Source organism: Muntiacus reevesi, chromosome 13 (genome assembly GCF_963930625.1).
Source record: "Muntiacus reevesi chromosome 13, mMunRee1.1, whole genome shotgun sequence".
NCBI lineage: Eukaryota > Metazoa > Chordata > Mammalia > Artiodactyla > Cervidae > Muntiacus > Muntiacus reevesi.
Window position 1 is genome coordinate 65,835,774 of NC_089261.1, and position 19,310 is coordinate 65,855,083.

The following is a 19,310-nucleotide window of genomic DNA, read 5'->3' on the forward strand; positions in this document are numbered from 1 at the left end:
TTGACCAGTTCAACCAAAGCTTATTACAGGAAGAAAGGAGTATTCTGCATAGATTTGTTTTTCCAGCCATAAGATTGAATATTCTATGTGTGTATCTTCCCCACAGTGTTTTGCTTTGCATGTGATGGACATGTAGCATGTATAGGTTAATGATTGATAGGCAACCATGAATGGCTGTTTTTCTCATTTAGGTGTAGCTCTTCCATGGAACTTTAAATGTAAACAGATCTTGACTGCTGTCTGTTTTAGTTAGAGCTGCTAAGTCTGTGATGTACTAAGCAAAGCACTATTTGTGTTTTCTGTAAATCAAAGTGTCAGAGAAACCAATTATCTCATGTTAACAAATGATTCACCATAACTAGATTTTGTACTTCATTGGAAAGATGTTATCTTCTGCCCTCCAGTTACTTTAAGGAATTGTATGTTCATGGAAACTCTGTCCATTTTATGTTCTGTTGAAGGTATTGAACAAGATACTTACAATTTCTTCTAGCTCTAAAATTCTTGATGCTATTACACTGTTCATTTCCAGGCGTAGTTTTCTAATACAATATTTTATAAACACAATTATGGTGAATATAAATATATAGTAGAAAATAAATACATGTTTTTCATCTTTTTTTTTTAACTCTTTTGAACAGAAAGATGTATTTCAACTAAAAGATATGGAGAAGATTGCTCCCAAAGAAAAAGGCATTAGTAAGTATCAAAGATGGGCCAGAATGTTTTGATGAATACCGGTCATCTTTCCTGCAAATCTTTCACTTCATGGAAGCATAAATTTCTAGAGATGAACAATGTTTGTTAAAGTCCTTATATAATGTTTCTGGGCCATGACCATGATTCTTGTGTTTGGAGTATCTGCTCTAGGAAAACTAAGGTGGAATATACATGCATGCCTGTGTGCACACACACACACACACACCATTATACACAAGCCCATTTATGTGTATAATTTTGTTCAGAAGAAGTAAAACTGTTCATGTGTGTTCTGGTATTTGTTAATGGGATTTACCTGGTGTGTAGGTCTTCTACAGCTGCTGTAACAAGTTACTGTAACTTGGTGGTTTAGCACAGTGGAACCTTTATTCTCGTGTAGTCCTGGAGGCCAGAAATCTAAAGCAAAGCTGTCGGCAGGGTTGGTTCCTCCCGGAGGCCCTGAGGGAGTTTCCACCTCACGCTTCTCTCCTGGCTTCTGGTAGTTGCCGACCGTGCTTGGCTTATAGATGCATCATTCCGATCTCCACCTCTGCCTTCACATGGCCTCCCCCTTTTCTTCCTCCCCTTCTGTGTCTTATAAGGACACGTGTCATTTGGGACCCACCCTAAATCCAGGATGATTTTATCATGAGATCCTTAATTACATCTGTATAGCATGAGTTTGAGTAAACTCCAGGAGTTGGTGATGGACAGGGAGGCCTGGCGTGCTGCGATTCATGGGGTCGCAAAGAGTCAGACACGACCGAGCAACTGAACTGAACTGAACTGAGACCCTTTTCCAAAATAGGGTTGCATTCAGAGGTTCTGGGGTTTATCTTTGGAGGAGTCACTCTTAAGCCCATTATATATAATATATTTTTTTTAAACCTTACTTTCTGATTATATAAGCTATATATGTTTAACAGATTTGGAAGTTATGTAAAGAATATAATGAGAATAAAGTTCATAATCCCTCTACTGAGATTACCACTTTCCTTTTAAGCTTTTCATTTTGTGTTGGTGTATAGCCGATTAACAATGGTGTGATAGTCTCAGGTGGACAGCAAAGGGACTCGGCCATACATACATACATGTATCTGTTCTCCCGCCAAGCTCCCTTCCCTCCAGGCTGCCACATAACACTGGGCAGAGTTCCAGGTGCTCTGCAATAGGTTCTGTTGGTTATCTGTTTCAAATATAGCAGTGTGTAGCAGCAAACATCAGTTCATTCTCTGCCTCTGTACCTTTCTGTTTGTAAGTTCATTTGTATCAGTTCTTTTTAGACTCCACCTATAAGGAATGTCATAGGATACTTCTCCTTCTGTCTGACTGACTTCACTCAGTATGACACTCTCTAGGTCCGTCCATGCTGCTGCAGATGGCATTATTATTTCATTTTTTTAATGGCTGGGTAAGATTCCATTGTATAAATAGTAACATGGTATATTTTGATTTCTTATTCTTAGGTTCTGTTTATCTGTGTTTGTGTTATATATCTGTCCATTTCTCTGAGGGGAAGCCATGCTGCAAATACCGTTTTGTGTTCATGTATTTTTTCATAAAACATTGTATCATCTATCTATGTCATTTGCTTTAAAAAAAAATGATTTACAGCATCTGTATTTCCTAATATTTTTTCTGTGACCACCCAGTGTGCCATAATTTGCTTAACCCATTAGCTATTGTTGACCAGCTAGCTGTGTTCCCAAATTTTCTTGCTAAAGCATGCCATTCTTAAATTTTTTTCTAAATGGCTTATTTTTTAAATGAGTATTTTTAGGTTCACAGCAAAACTGAGAGGAAGGTACAGCTTTCTCATGTACTGCCTGTCCCCCACACATGCATAGCTTTCCCTGTCATCAGTACCATCAGGCATTTGTTACAATTGGTGAACCTGCATAGACATGCCGTAATGACCCTGAGTCCATAGTTTACATTAGTAATCACTCTTAGTGCTGTGCATGTCTGTGGGTTTGTGCACACGGATCCACCGTTACGATATCACACAGAGTATTTTCCCTTCCCTAAAAATCCTCTGTGCTCTCTCTCCTAGTCATCCCTCCCTTGCCCCTGCCGAAAAGTTTTTTCCACATTTCATATTACTTCATTAGGAAATGTCCCTAGAAATAGAGTAGAAAAAGACTTGTATAGTTTTAGGCTTTTTATTTATTTTTTTTTTTTGTAGTTTAAAGGTCAAATTTATTAGGAGATTAAGAGGTGTATTATACACAGACTATAAATACTGCACAGTTGACTTTATTCACAGTAAGCACAGAGATACAGTCCATGCCAACCTATTTTGTGGATACTCTTGTTCTTTTATTCCAAGAAGAGTTTGCGCCATAAGACTTGGACTTAGATTTCAGAACCTTTCTCTCCTCAACGTCTTAGCTCCATCCATTTGTTTCTGCAGAGGCAATTGCATCTTCTTTAGTACTGAAAGTCAGAACCAGGTTGGATAAGGGATCAGCCGTTGACGCCCAACCCATCAAAGGATTTTCCCATCTCTCTCTGGTATCAAACTCCATCTTCCATTTCTTTGTGTTGTTTACTCCAGACTGCATGTTATTGCGAGCAGGAACAAAGATCCTGGCTTTTCTAGTTTTGATATGCTCTTCTGGAACACCAGTTAAAGTAGTAATATCCAGTATTCCATCAGCTGTTTTGAGTTGCGTGTCTCAAGTTTGGTCCTGTGCCAGCCTCCACGTGGAAGTGCTCAACGACCTGGTCGAAACCTTGGAAACGGAAACGGCAGCTACAGGCACTACCCTTCTCCCCCACAACGCTTGCCTCAGCTCCAGTTTTAGGCTTTTTAGATGGATTCTCAGATTGCCTTCAGGAAAGGCTGTTATACTCAAATTCATTTCTCAGAACTGTTATCATTCTTAGAAGTCTTTGACATTTCATTTCAGTTTGTACTTTTTTATGAATGAGGTTGACTGTTTTGCACTTGGTGGAGATTTTATTTTTTTTATTAAATCTTTTAAGTTTTTAATGAGTTTTATTAAATTTGGGGGTTTGCTCTAGGAAAAATTAAAGTGGACTCTGGATAATTTCTTGATATAGTTCTATTAATAATAAGTAAGAATGGCCTATGAATTTCAAACATTTGTGAAATATGACTTTGTATTTTTACATGGTATTTTTAAAACTCTTTTCTGATTTTCAGTCTTACCTCTAATTATAACATCCAGTTTCTTTCTTTCTTTATTGCTTAATTTTTCATAGTAGTTTTCTTTTAGTTTCCTTAGCAAAAAAGGTAATGCATGTTTATTATTGGAAAAAAATAAGAAAAACAAGCAAAAAGAAGGAAATACAAATATTTCTCTTAACCTTACATTCTGTATAACTACTGTCATATTACTGAATACTGTCTTCTAACTTAGTTTTCTATATAATACATTTTGGATGTACATATATCCAAGCCATTAAATATTTTATAAAGTAAATTTATTGAATGCATAGTATATTTACCCAGAATATCCTTTTAAGAGTCCAGTTATTGTACTGATTTCCAGGGTTTTGCTATGAAAAACAGTGCTTTAACACGCATCCTTAAGCATTATTTTCTTTAGCTAAATTTGTAAAAGTGGAATTTCTATGTAAGAGTTACACATAAATCTGTTTTTGCTTTATTTTCTACTGTATTGAGGAGTACTTATATCTCTGAATCCTTTATTATAATGTTTAGTGTTTTAAGTAGCCAAAAAATCCTATCTCATGCTTTATTTTACATTTCTTCAATTATCAGTCAGTTTCACCACTTTTCTTATTTATTGCCCATGCATGTTTATTGATGTATTTTATTTTTCTGTTGGAGTATTTGCCTTTTTTGTAATTATTTTTAAAAACTCCTTATTTATTAACTTATTAACTCAATCTTTAATATTTATTGCAAGTGTTTCCCCAGTTATTAGCCTTTAATTTGATTTATGATGTGTCTTAATATGAAGTCTTTAAAAATTATCTCTCTTAGCTGCCATGTCAGTAAAAGAAGTCCTTCAGAGCTTGGTTGATGATGGTATGGTTGACTGTGAGAGAATTGGAACATCTAATTATTACTGGGCTTTCCCAAGCAAAGCTCTTCACGCCAGGAAACGTAAGTTGGAGGTTCTGGATTCTCAGGTAGGCCACCACAATTTAAAATACTAGATTTGTTTTTTAAGAAAGAAATTTGTTTTATTTAATCCTCTTCCTATTTAGTGGTTTCTGTTAAATTTTTAACATGCATTATTTGACTCACAGTCTAAAGATAATCAAAATCTCTTTTTTTCCAATGGGTGCAAAGACCTTAGAATGTTCTAACTCTCATCTCACATGCCGTGATATTGTTTTCTAGTATTTCAGTTCTTTTTAGGTTTACAGAAAAATTTATGGGAGGGTACAGAGAGTTCCCAAATATACCCATGCACCCCGCCCCCAACCAAATACACAGTTGCCCTTATTATTCACATCTGGTATTAGTGTGATACAGTTGTTACAGTTGACTAGCCAGTGTTGATACCTTATTATTCACTAAAGTCCGTAGTTTACATTAGAGGTGCATTCTTTGTGTTGTGCATTCTGAGTTTTGACAAATCTATAAATGTCATGTATCCAACATTATAGTATCATGCAGTGTAGTTTCACTGCCCTAAAAATCTCCTTTGCTTTACTTATTCCCCCATCCTTTCCTCTCCTCTAGCCCTTAGCAACAACTGATATTTTTAAGGTCTCTAAAGTTTTTCTTTTTCTAGAATGTCATCTGGTTGGAATCATTATAGTCTGCAGGCTTTTCAGAAGAAAGAAGAGTGGCTTTTTTCACTTAGTAGTGTGCATTTTAAGTTTCCTCCATGCCTTTTGGTGGCCTGGTAGCTCATTTCTTTTGATTGATGAATGATATTCCATCCCATTGTATGTACCACAGTTTGTTTACTCATTCAGCTGTTGAAGGAACTCTTGGTTGTTTCCGAGAGAGTAGTTCACATTTTGTTGAGCTATTTTGTATCCTTTTACAAGACTGATGCCATGAATTGTCATGTAGAACTTAGGGTGCAGTGGTCCCCCCCTTATCTGAGGAAATACATGCCAAGACCCCCTGGTGAATGCCTGAAACCACGGAAAGCACTGAATCCCATGCAGGCTGTGTTTCTTCTTATGTGTACATACCTGTGATGAAGTTTACCTTAGAAATTAGGCACAGTAAGATATGAACAGCAACTAGTAGTAAAACAGGACAGTTATAACAATAACAATGTGAACGTGGTCTCTCAATGAAGACATCTTACTGTGCAGATTTAGTGCCCTTTCCATCTCAATGAAGCACTTGTCAGGAATGCAGGCGTGGTTTAGTTAGACTCCAAGCCTCACGTGAGGGGACTTGTCTGGTGGTCCAGTGGTTAAGGATCTGTCTTACAGTGCAGGGGACACAGGTTCAATCCCTGGTCTGGGAAGGTCCCATGTGCTGTGGAGCAGCTAAGCCTGTGCCACAACGAGATAGTTGGTGCACTGCAAGAGAGGCCCCGCGCAATGCAGCAGGTCTTGTGTGCCACAGCTAAGGCCTGACAAAGCCAAATAAATACATATTAAAAAAAGAAAAGTCTCACTGAGGCTGTGGTCAAACTCTTGGCCAGGGCTGTATTCTCATCAGAAGGCATGTCTGGGAGATTTACTTCTGAACTCAAACTTAATGGTTATTGGATTTAGTTCTTTGCCGGCTGTTGGGCTGAGACCTTCAGTTCCTGAAAGTATTGGGCTGGCGGCCTGAATTCCTTGGTAGCGTTTGTGTGTGGAGTGTCCAAGACAGAAGCCATAGGGGTTTTTGTAACTTGGTCTCGAAGTGACTCACCTCTGCCTCATTCTGTTCCCTAGAAACAGATTTAGTTCACACTGAGGGAGAGATTATACATGGGCATAAATACCAAGAGACAAGGATCATTGGGACCATCTTAAGGGATACATACCACAAATTTTTCATTCTTCTAACTTCCCAAATGTATAAATCTTTTTATTTGTCTTAAAAAATAGCTTTATTGAGGAATAATTGACATACCCAAACTCATACTTAAATTTTATAAACTGTTAAGTTTTGACATATGTGTACATCCATGCAACCATCACCACAGTCAAGCTAAGGAGCATACGCATCACCCCTAGAATTTCTTCATTCCCATTCTCTCTGTCCTGCCTAGCCCCAGTCCCTGACACACACTGCTTCCCCTACCCTGTTCCTCAGGCAACTGCTGATTTACTTTCTGTCACTATACATTAGTTTATATTTCCTACAGTTTTATATCAGTGGATCATGCAATACATACTCTTTCCTGCCTTCTTTTACTCAGCATAGCTAAGACGTATCCATGTTGCTGTATATATTACTCATACATTTTTATTGTTAAGTGGTATTTCGTTGTATAGATTTACAACAGTTGTTTACCTGTTGATGGACATTAGGGGTTTTGTTTGTATTAGTTTTGGGTTATTAGAAAGAAAGCATCTATGAATATGTATATATGTCTTTGTATAGACATATGTTTTCTTTTATATTGGGTAAATGCCTAGGAACAGAATGGTTGGATCATATGGTAGGGGTATGATTAGCTTTTTAAGAGATTGCCAGATGGTGTTCCAAAGTGTCTGCGCCATTTTCCATTCCTACCAGCAGTGTGTGTGTTCTGGTCTCTCCACATGCTCATTGATACTTGGGATGACACCCCTTCTAGTAAGTATGTAGTGATATCTTGTAATTTCCATTTCTCCAGGTTAGTTCTTTGTACACTCTAGATACAAATCCTTTATCAGATAAATGCTTTCCAAATGTTTTCTCCCAGTCTTTGGTTGTCTTTTCATTTACTTAACTGTGTTTAGAAGAGCTGATATTTTAAGTTTAAAGGAAGTCCAGTTTATCTATCAACTTATTTCTTTATGGTTGGTGTTTCTGGTGTTGTATCTTACCTTCTTCCAGACAGTTATTCATGCCTGAAATTAGGCCTAACAAGTGCTAATTAAGCATTTCTTTTTTGACTTTGTAAACCAGAGATAATCTGGAGCATTGTATGCTTTTTATTTCTTTGCCTCTGGATTTAGCATAATTCTATTTAGCAAGTGAAGGAATTTTGCAAAAAAGTAGGCAAGAGAGTCTTGCTAGTATAAAGAATCTATTTTTAATAAGTGAACTTAATATCATTGTTTATTCTCAATAAGGGATAGAATGTTCTAATTAGTTTCTGTCAATATTTTCCTCTCCCTACTGGTTTGAAAGTTGGGATCCAGTGTTTTTTGTGACATACTCCTGTTCCCGATGCCCCATTTACAAGCTGGAGTTCAGAGCTTAATCTCATGCATTTGCTCCAGAAGTCACAGTTAAGTCAGAGGTCATCACATAGGTAGTAGGTCCTATATCTTCTGTTCTCAGCTCTGCAGAGTGAGATTTTGATATGTCATTCATAAAAGATTGATGGCATTTGGCATTTGCAGTTAATAACGTTTTTTAAGAAACAAAAAACAGTACCATTTCATTGACCTAAACCTACTTTATTATTCACTGAAATTTGAGAAGGAATGCCAGTATTATACTATGCCCCTCAACTATGGTTCTGAAGAGAGCTTATCATTTTAGAGAAACAGTAAGGCTTAATGGGAAGAGAAGTAGTTAGAAATCAAACATGGATTGAAATCACAGTTTTAGCTTTTTGCTAGTTGTAAGGATCTTGGAAAAGTTTCTTAAGCTTTTAAAGCCTTAAAGTTTCCCAAATTTGTAAAAAAGAAAAAGAGAGAGAGAGATTATACTTATTTCAAAAAGTTGTGTGGATTAAGTAGTATATGTAAAGTGCCAGTGTACATAGGCACTCAGTGTATGGTGGCTGGAGGTTTGACTAAACTAGTACTCATCTCGGAGTATATACTCTAAGTTTACTTGCTCAATCAGAAAAAATATTTGAGGGTCTACTGTGTGCGAAACATTTTACCAGACTGGAGGTAATTCAAAAAAGTAGAAATCAATATCTTTACATGCTTTACTAAGAAAGAACCTGTAACCTGTGCTAAAAATAAGATACATACAATACACATGAAGGACAGTCACATGAAAGAGTGAAATGAAGAGTGAAAAGTATTAAGTGGCTGACTGCCAAATGAGCGATAGAGATTAAAAGTATTGCAAGAGGTCATAGGATTTATAGATAGACGTCACTGTTAATGTTGAATTGAAGTGGATTCCAAATTCAAGGTTGCACTGAAAGATCAGCTTGTTCAACATATTGCCAAAGTAAAATGTTAACTTCTTTTGAGTTTCTTGTTAATTATTTCCAGATTAGCGAGAGGGAGCTCTTCGTTTCCCCCACCACCCCCATCATTCTGTTCTGCTTTGGTTCTGCCAGTGATTCCAGTTAGGTGCAGGAATGTACTTGTCTCTTGAGAATGGGCGTTTTTTGCAAGTGTGAAAATTAAATCAGGAAACATTTTTCTCTCTTGCCTTTAGGTTGTATGTGTTGCTCACTATCAAAGACAATCCAAAAAAGCCTCATGGTTATAATTTTTGTTTCTCTAAGATAGCAAAGAAGCTATCAACAGTGTGTGGATTGCATTAACTGCTTCTAGAGAAACACTGTGTGCCTCCTCTGTATATGTGTGGTACTAAGTTCTTTGAGCAATATAAAAAATGATAAAATGTGTGTTTCATGTTGAGATAATTTATATTTACTTGGTAAGGCAAGATTAATACTTTATACAGTTAATTAACTTTTAATGAAAAGACATTGTTAATTAACTTATGAAAAAAAAAGTCTATATAGTTAAGGGAAAGTTATTAGAAATGGTTCTTTTGAGCTGAAAGTTGCCTCAGTGTAGATGGATGGAGGAGATTACTGAGGGGAACAGAGGGAGCCACTGATGCTCTTGATGATGATAGCCAGACTTGACTGAGCAGTCAGTCAGGGAGTTTTAAGAGTTTGTCTTAGTCCATTCAGGCTGCTGTAACGAAATGCCACAGATTGGGTAGCTTATAAACAACAGAAATTTATTTCTCATAGTTCTGGGCTGGAAGTGAATGGCAATTAGAAGAAACAAAAGATGTGAGTTTGGTCTTAATGAAAATAGTCCGCTGACTCCGGGTTCCGTTAGTGCTGCTGCAAGCCTGTGTAGCAGTTCTTAACTGATGTTTCGTATTTAAAGGGTCAGAATTACGGAAGTCATACTCTTTCTTTTGTTTTCTTGCTCTGCTGAGGCCTTCCTTAGTTCTTCATTCAAGTTCTGATTTGCAGCCCATTTATTACTAGTGGAAGGTAGTTTGGGGGTCAGGTTTTCTAGGAGTCAGTTTATGACCAGCATTTCATTTTGAAATCCACACTAAATGGGGTTTCAGACACAGGGTATGGGTTTGGGGAGACACTAAGAGATTCTCAGGATAATTTTAAAAAAATTTTACCAGTTTTTAGAAATGAGTACAGATATGCTGGCAACTCCATGGGAAGTTAAAACTATTTTAAGTCAAAAAATGCGTTTAATACACCTAACCCACCCAAGCGTCATAGTTTAGCTCAGCCTATCTTATAAGGACTCAGAACATTTAAACACTGGCCTACAATCGGGCAAAATCATCTGTCACAAAGACTTTTATAATAAAGTGTTGAATATCTTATATAATGTATTGAATACTGAAAGTGAAAAACAGAAGTGTTGTCTGGGTACAGAGTGGCTGTAAGTGTGTTGGTTGCGTACCCTGGGGATGACGTGGCTGACCGGGAGCTGTGGCTCACTGCTGCTGTCCAGCATGCAGCGTCGCGGGGAGTGTGTACTGCCTGTCGCTGGACGGGGACAGGGACCGAACTCCAAGCTCCAAGTGTGGTCTCTACTGAATGTGGGCTGCTTTTGCACCATCATAGAGTTGTAAAGTCATTAAGTCAAACCATCTTAAGTTGGGAACCATCAGTATATAAAATCATTTATTGCTAAAACTGAGTGGATAAAGAATAGGTCCACTCGAGCTGTGTGGACAACCTGAAATGTCTTTGAATAAAAATAGGCGTCACCTCTGTTGAAATTCGTTCAGGCAGTAAGTGTGTAGTGAATGCTTGCTGTGGCAGGCGTTGTGACTGAGGGGGGCTAATGGTGAATAAGGTAGCTCCGGTCCTCCAGGACCTCACCGTCTGGTGAGGAGAGACCCCGGTCACCAGACCCCAGCCACACAGTGGGATAATGTACAGCATGGGGGAGGATGGTAGAGGGTGAACGTTCTGCTGAGGAAAGGCTTTACAGTTAAGGAAGGAGACGTTTAGGTTTGTTCTGGAAAGATGGGTGAGTCCAGAAGGGAGTCGAGGGTGAAGGACATTCTAGGTACAGAGACCCGTATGTTAAAGTAGTGGAGCACAGTGGCTTACGAGAGTGGACCCCAGACCCAGACTCTAGGCTCAAATCCTACTTCTTCCATTTACTGGAAACATCTTGTGTCTCTGTTTTCTCTATTAAGTGGTCCTAATATTTCCTACTTCACAGGTTGGTTGTGATGATTAGATGTGTTGTATCTAACTGCCTACAACAATGACTAATCCATAGTAAGTGCTTTAACTTGTTCTTATCTGCCAAGATCGGATAGATATGTATAGAACTGCATAATACATGAGAAAATCTTGACTTGTTTTGTACTGCTCAGTTGAATGTGAGGGGTGAGTGTTGTTATTGTTCAGTCGCTAAGTCATGTCCAACTCTTGGAACCCCATGGACTTAAGCTCACTGGGATCCACTGTCCTTGTGATTTCTCAGGCAAGAGTACTGGAGTGGGTTGCCGTTTCCTTCTCCAGGGGATCTTCCCAACCCAGGGATCAAATTTGCACCTCCTGCATTTACAGATGGATTCTTTACCACTGACCCACCAGGGAAGCCTGATAGTGAAGTGTTCTGTGTCTGAAGCTGAAGAATTCTGAGTAGGGAAGTGAAATGATCAGAGCCTTATGTAAGAAAGATGCTTCCGTTGGCAGTATGGAGGCTACGTAGGGGTGTGCACTGTGAAATTATCCCACTAGTGGCTGTCCCAGGCCCACTCTGCTCCAATAAAAGGGCTTTTTGCCCCTCCTGTGCCATGATGGTATGGATGGTAACCTGTGGGGCTGCTTCTTCCCAGGGTTCTAGGTAGGTGGTGGTGGACTTTCTCTATTCCTGTGCCCTCCAGGTTTTCTAGGGGCTCTGTAGTTGCACTCCTCTTTCTGTGGTTGTAGCTAATCTTACAGTACCAGAGAGGGTAAATCAGGGCCCTTCTCAGAAACTCTCAACAGTGTCTAATGTTCTTCCTTTCCTCCTAGACTCTTCTGCGTCTTCTGTCTTCAATTTGTCATTTGAAGAGGACAGAACAGGACTGGTTCTGGCTGGTCTTACATTTTTCTGGCCTAAACCTAGACTTTGACTTTTGAAAAAAACAAAAAGAAAAAAAATCTCATGGTTCCTCTGTGTGCTGTCACTGAAGTTTGTTCAGGCTCAGCTAGAGCATTTATTACTCTTGTCGTATTTACAGATCTCTCTCTTATATTAGGTATGTGTCTCAGACATAAGATAAACGCCATATCTTCAATTTTCTCTTCCCCAAACCTAATACTAATCCTAAGCAGGCATTTAATCATGTAAACAAATGAATGAATGAACACATCAGACAACTAACCAGCTTCTAAACCATCTTATCAGCCTGAAAGTTGATGTTTAATAAAAATGTTTGATAAAGAATGCTTTTGTCTAGAAATAAATGGAATATCTAACAGTGGCTTAAATAAATGGAAGTTTATTTTTCTCACATTAAATCAAAAGGTAGGTGTCTGTTAATGTTGATCAGTGTTTCAGTGGTATCGGTCAGCATCTTTGGGGTCCCTTATGGTTATGAGATGGCCACCATAGCTATTCTTGTCATAGCTGAAGAATGATATGGCAGAGGGGAGAGGGAAGTGACAGGAATGTTGTCTCTTAACAGGAATACGAAAGAAAATTTTCTCAGACTTCTCGAATAGACTTTGGCTTAAATCTGTAGACTGAAACAGTGTCTCTGTAAACACTGTAGTTTCCTTTCTATAGAGGAAACTAGGAGTGGAAGTGGGTAGGGGAGGAAGGAGGTTGGGAATGGCTTAGATGACTCAGTCAACTGAAAGGATTGCAGGCCTAGTATTATAAATAGGATGCTGTTTTATGAGAGTGTAAAGTTCTGTAACTACAGCACAGTTGATCAGATAGTGTTTAATGGTAACGTAGTCTGTTCGCGGTGAATACATGAGCTGTACAAAAAACATTCTGCTTTATCGTTGACTTTTTTTCCCTTTGGTTGCAGGGCTGATACAGGGCATCAACAAAATAATATTTGCATTTTGACATTTCCTTTCAATAGAGAAATACTTGGCCAGTTTCTTACTTGAACAGATAATCCCTTTTTTTTGCTATTTTAGATGTGAAAGTGAAAGTCACTCAGTCGTGTCCGACTCTTTGCAACCCCATGTACTGGGGCCTGCCAGGCTCCTCTATCCATGGAATTCTCCAGGCCAGAATACTGGAGTGGGTAGCTGTTCCTTCTCCAGGGGATCTTCCCAACCCAAGGATCGAACCCAGGTCTTCTGCATTGCAGGCAGATTCTTTACCATCTGAGCCACCAGGGAAGCTGTACAAACACATTTTTGTTGATGTGGTCACATTTTGTCTACCGAGATTTTTCTTTTTTTAAGTATCAGAGACTTATTTGTTTTAGAAATCTTAGTTTCTTCATTGAAAGGTTTTTCTTTATCAAAAATACCATTTATTCTCATCCTTTGTTTCATAGCATTAATGTTAAGTAACTATGCTATATATATATAGCTCAAAATGTAGTTTTTTATAAGGAAATATTTTGAAAATCTAGTTTTGGCTATGCTGGGTCTTTGTTGTTGCAGGCAGGCTTGCTCTAGTTTTGGTGAACAGGGACTAATCTATAAATATATATTATATTTATAATATATAAATATAAAATATAAAGGACTCTAAAGAAAGCTGAGCCCCAAAGAATTGATACTTTTGAACTGTGGTGTTGGAGAGGACCCTTTGAGAGTCCCTTGGACTGCAAGGAGATCCAGCCAGTCCATCCTAAAGGAGATAAGTCCTGGGTGTTCATTGGAAGGACTGTTGCTGAAGCTGAAACTCCAGTACTTTCACCACCTGATGCAAAGAACTGACTCTTTGAAAAGGCCCTGATGCTGGGAAAGATTGAAGGTGGGAGTAAAAGGGGACGACAGAAGATGAGATGGGTGGATGGCATCACCGACTCAATGGACATGGGTTTGAACAAGCTCTGGGAGTTGGTGATGAACAGCGAGGCCTGGTGTGCTGCGGTCCATGGGATCGCAAAGAGTCGGACACGACTGAGCGACTGAGCTGGGGCTGCTCTCTGTTTGCGGCACACGGGCTTCTCTTGTTGTGGAGCAGAGGCTCTAGAGCGTGTGGGCTTCTGTGGTCGCGTCGCACAGGCTCAGTAGTTAGCACGCACGGGCTTAGTTGCTCTACGGCATATGGATTCTTCCCGGATCAGGGGCAGAACTGATGTCCCCTGCATTGGGCAGGCGGATTGTTAACCACTGCACCAGCAGGGAAGTCCAGAATATAAGTTTTTTTCCCTTTAAGTTGCCTCACTTGAAGTTGTTCTGGACGTTGTTTATTTAGAATGTTGACAAATTTAATGTATTAGTATGGTGCCCAGAAGGACAGGATTTTCAGTGAAAAACATAGCCTTTGATATCCAGATGAGCTGGATTAAACCAGCAGCATTGCCGTTTACTACCTGGTCAAATTACCCAGTCTTTCTGGACCTCAGTTTCTTAATCTGTAAAATGGCAATATCAGAACTCCAATGAGGTCCTGAGTGTGCTGCCTCCTCTCCAGGCCTGGCTCTCTGGAGGCCCTCAGTGGCAGCTGCCGTAACAGGCAGTGAGGAGCACTCAGAAACCCGACGCATTTGTAGTTTGTTGCTCACCACTGCTTTTATTTACTTGAAGGAAGAGAAGAGAAAATGAAGAATGTGACAAAACGTTTTTGAAGTGACATTACTTCTTTAGTTAAGATTATCAAGTTATATTCAGTTTATTAAAGTGTTTATTTTGTAGAAAATAGTTCAACTTTCTCTCTCTTAAAAAAACAGTTTTATATTTATTTCTCGCTTACTGGCCCCATATACCTTTGTTAATGGGAGAAGAATTCCACTGTTTTGCAGTGGTAAGCCAGAGAGTCATCACCTAGTGGCACAATCACATTATAAATTTCCTAAATATACTTAACCAGCATTCCAAAATGGACTTTTCTTATCCAATAAAACTATATCTGTAGCCAATATTTACTATATTTATAGCCAATAAAACTATATACTATATAAGTAACATATCAAATTTATGCCAGTTTTTCTCAGTGGACGTTCTATTTTGATTGTATTGGGCTATAACCTTTTCAAGTAATTTTTAATCAGGATTAAAATTCACCACTAGACATTTTAATGATTCCATTCTTGATTTTTAATTTTTGGCATCTCTTTCAAAAGATAAGAAAGAACCTTTTATTTTTGTGGCATTTGATATCTTTAAGTTCACAAATTTGTATAAAAAAAAAGTTGGCAACTTTTCATTTCTCCTCTTTAGTAAGTTAAATTACAAAGCTACTTACTATTTGTAGTTCTTAAGTAAAATTACCAGTTCTTTTAGGAATTTTGATATTACCGCCTTCTTGATGGAAAAGATTAAGAGCATTAGGTCTTAGCTTTTCAAACTTTTCATATGGATATTTTTAAACCTACTACCTTTCTTCACCAACGCCACCTGTGCTTGATCATACCTTATTGCAAGTCTGTGTGTTTTCCATTGATGAGCACTTATGTTGCTTCCATATCTTGGCTATTGTGAATATTGCTACAATGAACATAGGGGGTGCATATATCTTTTTGATTAGTAATTTGGTTTCTTTGGAGAAATACCCAGAAGTGGAATTGCTCAGTTGCATGGTAGTTCTAGTTTTAGTTTTTTGAGGAAAGTCCATACCATTTTTCAGTAGTGGCAGTGCCAGCTTACATTTCCACCAACAGTGCACGTAGGTTCTCTTCTCCACGTCCTCGGTTCAGTTCAGTTGCTCAGATGTGTCCAACTCGTTGTGACCCCATGAACCGCAGCACGCCAGGCCTCCCTGTCCATCACCAACTCCCAGAGTTTACCCACACTCAGTTCCATCGAGTCAGTGATTCCATCCAACCTTCTCATCCTCTGTCGTCCCCTTCTCCTCCCGCCGTCAATCTTTTCCAGCATCAGGGTCTTTTCAAATGAGTCAGTTCTTCGCAGCAGGTGGCCGAAGTATTGGAGTTTCCGCTTCAGCTTCAGCCCTTCCAGTGAATATTCAGAACTGATTTCCTTTTGGATGGACTGGTAGGGTCTCCTTGCAGTCCAACGGGCTCTCAAGAGTCTTCTTCAGCACCACAGTTCAAAAGCATAAATTCTTTGGTGCTCAGCTTTCTTTATAACTAACTAGACAGACCTTTGTAGGCAAAGTAATGTCTGCTTTTTAATATGCTGTCTAGGTTGGTCATAACTTTCCTTTCAAGGAGTAAGCGTCTTTTAATTTCATGGGTGCAGTCAGCATCTGCAATGATTTTGGAGCCCAGAAAAATAAAGTCAGCCACTGTTTCCACTGTTTCCCCATCTATTTGCCATGAAGTGATGGGACCGGATGCCATGATCTTAGTTTTCTGAATGTTGAGTTTTAAGCCAACTTTTTCACTCTCCTCTTTCACTTTCATCAAGAGGCTCTTTAAGTTCTTCACTTTCTGCCGTAAGGGTGGTGTCATCTGCATATCTGAGGTTATTGATACTTCTCCCAGCAATCTTGATTCCAGCTTGTGCTTCCTCCAGCCCAGCGTTTCTCATCATCCTCACCACACTTATTTCTTGTGTTTTCGATGATACCATTCTGACAGGTGCGGTGATACTGTCTTGTTAAATGGCTGCTCTGGTCTTGGTCTGCAGGTGGTCTGGGCCTTCTCCAGTTGTGTCCAGCAGGGGCTACTCTCTAGTTGGGACGCACAGGCTCAGTAGTTGTGCACGGGCTTAGTTGCTCCACAGCATGTGGGATCTTCCTGGACCAAGGATTGAACCCGTGACCCTTGGGTTGGCATGCAGACTCTACCACTGAGCCACCAGGGAAGCCCTCACTGTGGTTTTGATTTGCATTTCTTTAATGATTAGTGATTTTGAGCATCTTTTCCTGTGTCTGTTGGCCATTTGTATATCTTCTTTGGAAAATTATATATTCAGATACTCTGCTCATTGAGTTATTTGTTTTTTAATATCAGGTTATATGAGTTCTTAGGATCTTCCCTGTAGCTTAGACAGTAAAGAATCTGCCTGCAATGCAGGAGACCCAGGTTTGATCTCTGAGTTGGGAAGATCCTCTGAAGAAGGGAATGGCAGTTCACTCCAGTATTCTTGCCTGGAGAATCCCATGGACAGAGGAGCCTGGTGGGTGACAGGCCGTGGGGTTGCAAAGAGTCAGACATGACTGAGCGACTAACACTACTATATGAGTTCTTGGTATATTTTGGATAGTAACCCTTTATTGGATATGTCCCTCATAGCTCAGTCGGTAAAGAATCTGCCTGCATTGCAGAAGACCCAGGTTTGATTCCTGGGTCAGGAAGATCCTCTGGAGAGGGAAATGGCAACCCCCTCCAGTATTGTCACCTAGAGAATCCCATGGACAGAGGAGCCTGGCAGGATGCAGTCCATGGGGTTGCATGAATTGGACATGACTTAGCGACTAAACCACCACCGTTGGATACATCATTTGCAAATATCTTGTCCCATTTAGTAGGTACCCTTTTCGTTTTGCTGCTAGTGTCCTGCACTGTGCAAAAGCTTTTTAGTTTGATGTAGTCCCATTTGTTTATTTTTGCTCTTGTTTCCCTTACCTGAGGAGACCTATCCTCCCCAAAAATCTTTCTAAGATTGATGTCACAGAGCATATTGCTCATATTTTCTTTTAATAGTTGTATGGGTTCGTGTTTTACATCTAAGTCTTTTTGTTTATATGGTATGAAAAAGTTTCAGTTTGATTCTTGTATATGTAGCTATCCAGTTTTCTGAGACCACTTAGCAAAGAGATTTGTCTTTTCCACATTGTGTATTCTTGCCTACTTTGTCATAGATTAATTGACTGTAATTGCATGGATTCATTTCTGGTCTGTCTGTTCTGTTCCATCTGGAGGAGGGTAGGCCACCCACTCCAGTGTCCTTGCCTGGAAAACTTCATGAACAGAGGAGCCTGGTGGGCCACAGTCCACGGAGTCACAAAAAGATGGACACAACTAAGCACCCACAAACACATTCTGTCCATTGATCTGTGGGTCTGTCTTTGTGGTATACTGTTTTGATTACTGTAGCTTTGTAGTGTAGTTTGAAATCAGGGAGCATGGTGCCTCTAATTTTATTCTTCTTTCTTAAGATTGTTTTGACTATTTGGGCATTTCGTGTGAGTTTGTTTGTTTTAACAAATTTTGGAATTATGTGTTCTAGTTCTGAAAATTGCCAATGGTATTTTGATATTTATTGCATTGAATCTGTAGATTGCCTCAAGTAGAATGGTTATTTTAAAAATATTCTTCCAGTCCATGAGCACGGTATATATTTTGTCCAATTTCTTTCATCTGTGTCTTACAGTTTTCATAGTACAAGTCTTCACTTCCTTAGTTAGACTTATTCTTAGCTGATTTACATTTTTTGATGCAACTGTAAGTAGTAATGTTTTCTTAATTTCTCTTTCTGATAGTTTATTGTTAGTGTATAGAATAAAAGGGCTTCCCCAGTGGCTCAGTGGTAAGGAATTCATTGGCAATGCAGGAGATGCATATTCAATCCCTAGGTCAGTAAGATCCCCTGGGGAAGGAAGTGGCAACCCACTCAAATATTCTTGCCAGGGAAATCTATGGACAGAGGAGCCTGGTGGGCTACAGTCCATGGCGTTTCAAAAGAGTCAGATACAACTTAGTGACTAAACAATACCAGCAACATAGAAACACACTAGAATCTTTATGTTGATTTTGTATCCTGCAGCTTTAATGAATTATTTTATTCTAACAATTTTTGGTAGAGTTTTTGAGATTTTTTTAATTTTGTATCATGTCTACTGCAGTGACAGTATAACTTCTTTCCAGTTTGGATTCTTTTTCTTGACTGATTGCTGTGGCTAGTACTTCCAACATTATGTTGAATAAAAGTTGTAAGAGTGGACATTGTTGTCTTGTTCCTGATCTTGAAGGAAATGCTTTCAACTTATCACCATTAAGTATGATGTTATCTGTAGGTTTGTCATTAATGGCCTATATTATGTTGAGGTATGTTTCCTCTATATCCACTTTGTTGAGAGTTTTTATAATCATAAATGAATGTCGAATTTTGTCAAAAGCTTTTTTTGTACATACTGAGATGATATGATTTTTATTCTTCAGATTGTTAAGATTGTATATCACATTGACTGAGTTGTGTATATTGAACCATCCTTGCATTCCTGGAATAACTCCTGCTTGATCATGGTATATGATCCTATTAATGTATTGTCAAATTCAAATTCAGCTTGCTAGTATTCTGATGAGAATTTTTGCGTCTGTGTTC

General features: G+C 38.9%; 1 protein-coding gene and 1 pseudogene across 1 annotated transcript in view; one reads left to right on the top strand and one right to left on the bottom strand.

The window, feature by feature from the left end:
- Positions 1-19,310, top strand: part of MND1 (meiotic nuclear divisions 1) — a 73,673-nt gene that overhangs the window by 13,542 nt on the left and 40,821 nt on the right. Inside the window, exons 3-4 of the mRNA XM_065904708.1 lie at positions 642-699; positions 4,676-4,824. Coding sequence (XP_065760780.1) covers positions 642-699; positions 4,676-4,824 — 207 coding nt within the window. The remainder of the gene's footprint in view (positions 1-641; positions 700-4,675; positions 4,825-19,310) is intronic.
- LOC136146011 (NADH dehydrogenase [ubiquinone] iron-sulfur protein 4, mitochondrial pseudogene) lies at positions 2,912-3,563 on the bottom strand (annotated as a pseudogene).